Genomic DNA, 8,356 nt, shown 5'->3' on the forward strand with positions numbered 1-8,356 from the left:
CCTCTCTTCCTGCTGTCTCTCCAACTGTCTCTTCTCTGCAATGTATACTTTTTCTTCTTTCTCTGCTCACTTCATTACAGTAATTTCCATATGAAACTTTGTGTTTCTCTCACAGAGAGCCTGGTGTTTTGGGGGTTCCAGGGTGGCTCTGCCCCCCCTCCGTGGGCCTCTATCCTGGCTGGGCAGGGTGAGGAGGGGCTGGGGCTGCAGGAGCGCTACCTCCCCCTGGGCCTGGAGGCCTATGGCTGCACACAGACCAGCACACGCAGAGACATGGAGCTACTTAGGACTGCCACAGGACCACAGTGACCAATGTGAACACAACTTACCCAAAACAGTACCAACCAGCGAATGAATGTGAACTGCTATTATTTATTATTTTATTGGCAAAGATGTTTACTATTTTGGGGGGTAATTTAGTGCGTGTGTGTGTGTGTGTGTGTGTGTGTGTGTGTGTGGACGTGCCTGCCTGGATGTGGTGTGTGTATGGGGCTTGGGGAGGGTCTGTAGAGGCATGGAAATATGCACTTTCCTAGACACAAATGATTTTGATCAGCCAGTCATCTCACTTATGGATTCATATTCATATTCAGCCTACAATGAAAACAACCAAAAAGACCCTGCACATCAGCCATATTTGAACAAATTAGACTGGGAACAGGAAATCAGTGGGGATGGAAAGCAGATGAAGCAAATGAACAAAGTAACCACATCAAACTCATGTGGTCTGTTACTCCTATCCAGTTCCCCCTGATGGGTTTTTGTTTCAGGCCAGCGTTTGACCTGTCTGCTGCTCACCACATCCATAGATGAAACGCATCATTAAGAAGAGGACTGAAAAAGCAAACCAAAGGAAAAACACTCATTATTACACTCATTTTTTTGTCTGTTTCCTCGCTACTTTTTTCTGCCGTTTTTGCACGTCCCTGGGGGTGTTTTGTTCAGCTACTAGATCTGTTAAAATTGGATTGTACTAAACAAATCATCAAAGTGCAGCTAGCTGTATTCGAATGAACAAATTTGGTATGGGATTACATTGAGACTGTTGCATTTTCAACAAACCTTTTTTTTTCTTCTCCAAGGATGTGTCTCTTTTTGTAACATATATTTATCTGATCTCTACACAGTGACACTTTCCCCAGGGCTGGCTATGTGTGCAGCCGAGATGGATTGTTTCTCTTCTTCTTCTTCTCATTATCTCACCATTTGAAACTGCGTTTCCAACTCATTTACCTTTTAGTATGGTTATGTGCACTCCCCTACGTATTTATTTGTACAATGAAGCTAAAACGTTTAATTTGGCTCTATTCTCCATTTTGGATTTGAGATCAAATGTTTTATGAAGCGACAGTCAGAATGTCACCCTTTATTTAAGGGTATTTTCATACATCTGTTATGAGGTTTAGAAATGAATGCTCTTTATGTACAGTATCTAGTCGCCCCCATTTGAAGTTGTCATAAGTATTTTGACAAATTCACTTATAGTGTATTCAATTTAGTCAAAAGTTGAGTATTTGGTTACATATTCATAGCACGCAATGACTACATCAAGCTTGTGACTACACACTTGTTGGATGCATTTGCAATTTGTCTTGGTTGTGTTTCGGATTATGTTGTGCCCAATAGAAATGAATGGTAAAATAATGTATTGTGTCATTTTGGAGTCACTTGTATTGTAAATAAGAATAGAAGGAGGTTAGCAATTTTGTGGGGTATGATATGGATGCCTTTAACTTTCTCACTCATCATTATTCATGATTCATTCATTATTATCCGTAATCATGGTAGCATCCAAGTGTTGAGATCATGTTCTATTCTTAATTACAATAAACGTGACTCCAAAATGACACAATACATTATTTACCATTCATTTCTATTGGGCACAACATAATCCGAAACACAACCAAAACAAATTGCAAATGCATCCATCAAGTTTGTAGAGTCACAAGCTTGACATAAACATTGCATGCTAGGAATATGGGACCAAATACCAAACGTTTGATTACAGGCCTCCTGTAGCTCAGTTGGTAGAGTATGGCGCTTGCAACGCCAGGGTTGTGGGTTCGTTTCCCACGGGGGGCCAGTATGAAAAATGTATGCACTCACTAACTGTAAGTCGCTCTGGATAAGAGCGTCTGCTAAATGACTAAAAATTTGGTTTTTCTAATGTTAAATGTAATGCACTATAAGTGAATTGTCCAAATACTTATAACACCTTTAAATGGGGGGACTAGATACATAAAGTGCATTCATTTCTAAACAGTAAAATATATATGTATGAAAATACCCTCAAATAAATGGTGGCATTCTGTACTGTGGCGTCATATAAAACATTTGATCTAAAATCCAAAATGTTGGAGTATAAAGATGAATTAAACGTTTTAGATTCACTATCCAAATAAATATCTAGGGGTATGTGTTGTTAATGTATCACTGCCAAAAGTATGTGTTTTATGAGAGTCGGAGGGAGGGGGACATTTTACAAGGTAAACATTGCCTTATAACGAACACAGACTAGTAGTCCATACCAAAACCAAGGCTTACTGTACCTCTCAGGCCTCCATATGTGATTTGAGCAGGGCTCCCCCACTGTGCCAGTGATTAGTGATTTTCTGGATGTGATTGGGTGTATTCTTTTTAGCTGGGGAGCTAGATTCCACATTAGGACCAAAGAAATGGTAGGAAATGTGCAAACTCTGCCTACCTGGTGCCCCCGGGAAAACTAAAACGAATGCAACCATTGTGTGCGATCCTCTGTGAAGGAGAAGGACCTGTTTTTTAACCACTGTACTGTTGTAAATAAATGTTTTTTGTTGTGCTATTTTTTTCAAGATACACAAACCAAGATTGAGCTCTTTTAATAGAAAATATTTAGACGCAGTCAAGGGTGAGTGTGTACACAGTGTGAGTGCCTTTCAATTTGGTGTTAGTTGTATTTGACATGTTGATTCACTACTCATGAGCGTTTCTTTCTTCAATCAAATTTCACATCATTGCTCTTCTGAAATTGGGGAGTTGATAACCATTTATACTTTGTGATAAAAAAAAGTGTCCTGTCATCATTGTTCTAGTCCTTATTTTAGCTGATGTATTCAACAAAATCAAGGATGCCTCTTCAATGAGGGGGTGGTGGTGTTGTTGTTAAGGGCCCGCTGGAGGTTGACCCACCTCCTACCCTCCCAGATATCATGAACACGTCAGTTGTGGGCCCCCTGGAGGTGGGGGTCCCCCAAATAGCATATGAACACGTCATAAGCCATCGCAAGATGTGTAGAATTACAGGAAATTAGCTTTAAAACTGCAAAATGTTCTCAGACTCATGGCAAAAAATACAGATTATCAGAAAAATTGGTAGCACTTTATAATAACTCCAAGTAATAAAGCATTTATAATGGATTAGTAAATAGTGTTTTCATTTATTAATCCTTACTTCATTCATATAGGTCATTACGTTTTTTTGCGTGGCCTTATCTAAAGTGTGGCCTATTTATACTTTATAAATGGGGCGGTTTCGTGGACACAGATTAAGCCTAATCCTAGACTAAATTGCACTTTTAAACTGGACTAACTGAAATTGCATTTCTCAGACATAGTTTCAAATGGCCTCAGACTTCCCCTAGTCTACAGTCGTGGTCAAAAGTTTTGAGAATGACACAAATATAAATTTTCACAAAGTCTGCTGCCTCAGTTTTTATGATGGCAATTTGCATATACTCCAGAATGTTATGAAGAGTGATCAGATGAATTGCAAAGTCCCTCTTTGCCATGAAAATTAACTTAATGTCACTGCATTTCAGCCTTGCCACAAAAGGACTAGCTGACATCATGTCAGTGATTCTCTCATTAACACAGGTGAGAGTGTTGACGAGGACAAAGCTGGAGATCACTCTGTCATGCTGATTGAGTTAGAATAACAGACTGGAAGCTTTAAAAGGAGGGTGGTGCTTGAAATCATTGTTCTTCCTCTGTTAACCATGGTTACCTGCAAGGAAACACGTGCTGTCATCATTGCTTTGCACAAAAAGGGCTTCACAGGCAAGGATATTGCTGCTAGTAAGATTGCACCTAAATCAACCATTTATCGGATCATCAAGAACTTCAAGGAGAGAGGTTAAATTGTTGTGAAGAAGGCTTCAGGGCACCCAAGAAAGTCCAGCAAGCGCCAGGACCGTCTCCTAAAGTTGATTCAGCTGCAGGATCGGGGCACCACCAGTGCAGAGCTTGCTCAGGAATGGCAGCAGGCAGGTGTGAGTGCATCTGCACGCACAGTGAGGCGAAGACTTTTGGAGGATGGCCTTGTGTCAAGAAGGGCAGCGAGGAAGCCACTTCTTTCCAGGAAAAACATCAGGGACAGACTGATATTCTGCAAAAGGGACAGGGATTGGACTGCTGAGGACTGGGGTAAAGTAATTTTCTCTGATGAATCCCCTTTCCGATTGTTTGGGGCATCCGGAAAAAAGCTTGTCCGGAGAAGACAAGGTGAGCGCTACCATCAGTCCTGTGTCATGCCAACAGTAAAGCATCCTGAGACCATTCATGTGTGGGGTTGCTTCTCAGCCAAGGGAGTGGGCTCACTCACAATTCTTCCTAAGAACACAGCCGTGAATAAAGAATAGTACCAACACATCCTCCGAGAGCAACTTCTCCCAACCATCCAAGAACAGTTTGGTGACGAACAATGCCTTTTCCAGCATGATGGAGCACCTTGCCATAAGGCAAAAGTGATAACTAAGTGGCTCGGGGAACAAAACATCTACATTTTGAGTCCATGGCCAGGAAACTCCCCAGACCTTAATCCCATTGAGAACTTGTGGTCAATCCTCAAGAGGCGGGTGGACAAACAAAAACTCACAAATTCTGACAAACTCCAAGCATTGATTATGCAAGAATGGGCTGCCATCAGTCAGGATTTGGCCCAGAAGTTAATTGACAACATGCCAGGGCGGATTGCAGAGGTCTTAAAAAAGAAGGGTCAACACGGCAAAAATTTACTCTTTAAATAAACTAAATGTAATTCTCAATAAAAGCCTTTGACACTTATGGAATGCTTGTAATTATACTTCAGTATACCATAGTAACATCTGATAAAAATATCTAAAAACACTGAAGCAGCAAACTTTGTGAAGACCAATACTTGTGTCATTCTCAAAACTTTTGACCACGACTGTAGATTGTAAAAGTCTGATTTCCAGAAAGACGATTAGGGTTAATCTAGATCTAAGTGAAGGCTTAAATCAAACCTGGCAAGAGGCATGTTTTACTTCAGAATAATGCAGGTTGACCTTGGCAATGGAGGAAAATGAATTACCTGGACTATTTCAATGATGATGATCAAAGAGCACCACGAAGGCCAGACAGAAGGACGGTTCTAGACAGGAGCAACCCACTGAATGATTTTGATAAAATCTATTTCCGTGACCGTTTCATGTTTCCGTATGAAATGCAGTTGATATTTGTTTACTTGAGCAAGGCTTTCATCTGAGTCTTTGGGGAAGGCCCTTCCCTACAAGTATTCACCACCTTGAGGTTTTTGGCATCTGGAACCTTCCATCGTGAAACAGGAGATATGTGTTGTGTAAGTGAACTGACTGTATGCAGAATAGTCCACAAAGTCTGCAAAGCGACAGTATATGTGACAATTACATCAAGTTCCCTGATACTGCTGCCCAAGCTAAGTACAAGGTGAGTTCTATGAATATGGGAACTTCCCTGGAGTCATTGGCTGTATAGATGGATGTCATATTCCCATCCAGTGGCGGCTCCTGAAAAAATTCTCAGGGGGGGAAATTTTTCTGATGATTTAGGTGACCTACACACATTTTAAAAAAGATATGTCCAGCAACAACATGAAGACAGGGGCAGCATATAAGTCAATACCAGAAGCATTTATTGACTGATCTCAAAAGTGTTGGCTTACCAGGGTTGGTGGAGCCCTCAGTTTCATCTTTGCCTCGCAAAGCTAACTCAAACACTCCGCAAAACTTCACACACTGGATTAGCCGGCTGAGGATGTGGCTGTTCTTGCTAATGTCGTAGTAAATATATTTGTTATAGTGAATATGGAATATGATATGTTGAGTAAAATGTTGTGCTAAGATCTATTTAGGTCAGGAGCTGGTTATAAGTTCTGTTCCTATCCAATAACAATGGACAAAAGGGTCCTATCTTGTCAGCCTTGTCAGCAGGTGGCCAAGGACAACACCCACGCCATAGGCCTCTCAGTTCTTCCAACTCACGAGTTCTTGCTCTGAGGACACACACACACACACACACAAACACACACACACACACACATCATCACTGTTAAACACACACACACACACACACACACATCATCACTGTTAAACACACACACACACACACACACACAAAAATCCCCTCTCTTAGGCTGAACATTTGAAGACAGAGAACCCGACTCAGAGCCAATGCAACAGTGACAGTAGCCTGGAGGGGACCTCGCCCAACTCATCAGGACCAATCAGAAGATCAGAACTACTAGATTCAACCTACTTCATGTATTGCATAAAATGTCTGCACACAATGTTTCGGGGCTCTCTTCAGATAATAATAATAATATGCCATTTAGCAGACGCTTTTATCCAAAGCGACTTACAGTCATGCGTGCATACATTTTTGTGTATGGGTGGTCCCGGGGATCGAACCCACTACCTTGGCGTTACAAGCGCCATGCTCTACCAGCTGAGCTACAGAAAGTGGATACTCATGGATGCGCATCGCAATTGTAAAATGTCAACACAATTGGAGACACCACGTCATTTTTGGAGACATGTTATTGACAGTAAACTATTGTAGATGCGACTGCTAACTAAATAAAACATTTTAGCTGGCTAGCTAATCATCTTAGCTAAATGTGGGGCAAACAATTCAGTTATTTACCGTTAATTTGAGGGATTGGGGTGAAAGAAATCGAGTTACATAGTGATACTTTACGATATACTGTATTGACAATATCGCAATATTTTAGCGCTAGTTGGCTGTACCTGCACCAAAACACCATTATTGTTCCTTCATAGCTTGTTCTCAATCTTTTCACATTGGGAGCCAATTTGTTTTCAGCACTTTTATTTCCATGACTGATCAAAACTCGTTCTCATGGCTTTCTGATCCCTCTGCAACAGACATATGGTGCGCAATAAAATCACAGTATCGAATCGCAATACGTATAGAATCATGAGACTCGCAATGCTGATGCATATATCTTATCGTGAGGTTCCTGGCAATTCCCAGCCCAAGTTCATTTGCCACAACAAATCTCTTCGCTAGCAAACGCGATGTCTTCTCCAAAACGGCAATGTGTCTCCAGCAATGTTTACTTTTTTGACGTTCTATGGCATCTCCACTTTCCAAGCATATATGACCACATGTAATATTTTGGTAAGTGATGCAAATAGTGAACTATGTAGGGCCAGGATGTAAAATATATGTAGCTGCAGCAATTTCTCTTATCTGATATGGTAAGTAATGGGGCTTAATTTATAGCTCCCTAAGAGTTTGACGAACGGGTCCGTGCACGCGATTCCAGATATCTTTACCTCTGAATAAACTGCCTTTATTATACCATATCCACCCTGTCCAAAGTCTCTACTTGGTCTCAGTTCTCCAGTAAACTTGTGATTATCAACACTAACCTCATCGTTGTGGCGGCGGACAGCTAGCCTGTATCCCTCATCAAGTTGAGTGGCAATGTTATTTTTCCGTTCGTACCAATTTTTGGAAAATCCTCGGGTGTAGGACTTTCCGCCTTTAGTAGAAACCTGTTGAATTATTAAATTTGGTCTGGGAGGTCCTAATTGTTTCGTTGCCAATTTATCTTCATTTGTTCGCCGACAAAAAGGAACTTCTTTCAAAGACACAATCCGCTCTTTTCTCAGTTACGTTCATGGTTACGTTACGTTACGTATGACGAAAGCGCGTAAGTGCAAGCCCTCAGACACCCATAGAGATTGTATTGAAGGCTCTGAAATTTGAAAAAAATAGATTTTACATGGGAGTCTATGACAGACTTCTGGGCGATTTTCAACCTGACTGAAATCGCCCCAAAAGGGGGGGGAGCCATTTGAAGCACGACTTTAGCCTGATTCGACATTTAGTGGCAGTGTGGCACTGTGGCAGATCAGACGTATAGATTACAACACTGATAACTACTGTTGCCGTGATATAATTGATTAGAAAAAAAATCCCTTCCTTTTCCCGTTTGGCAGTGCGTCGCCCATATCGCCCTATTGAACAGGCCGCCCCTGTTCCCATCAAGTGTCCCTTTACAGCAAATGCTGAGGAGTACAGAAATCTTAAACTGGTTTTCAATAAATGTACAAAGTGTGTGCACTCCCAATTT

The 8,356-nt window shown here is 41.3% G+C and overlaps 1 protein-coding gene across 1 annotated transcript in view; it reads left to right on the forward strand.

The window, feature by feature from the left end:
- cemip2 (cell migration inducing hyaluronidase 2) overlaps positions 1 to 3,059 on the forward strand; it is a 69,098-nt gene extending 66,039 nt beyond the window's left edge. The window contains exon 24 of the mRNA XM_084181387.1: positions 116 to 3,059. Coding sequence (XP_084037513.1) covers positions 116 to 309 — 194 coding nt within the window. The 3' untranslated portion in view covers positions 310 to 3,059. The remainder of the gene's footprint in view (positions 1 to 115) is intronic.
- Positions 3,060 to 8,356: the final 5,297 nt, after the last annotated feature.

Source organism: Coregonus lavaretus (genome assembly GCF_964263955.1).
Source record: "Coregonus lavaretus genome assembly, chromosome: 17".
NCBI lineage: Eukaryota > Metazoa > Chordata > Actinopteri > Salmoniformes > Salmonidae > Coregonus > Coregonus lavaretus.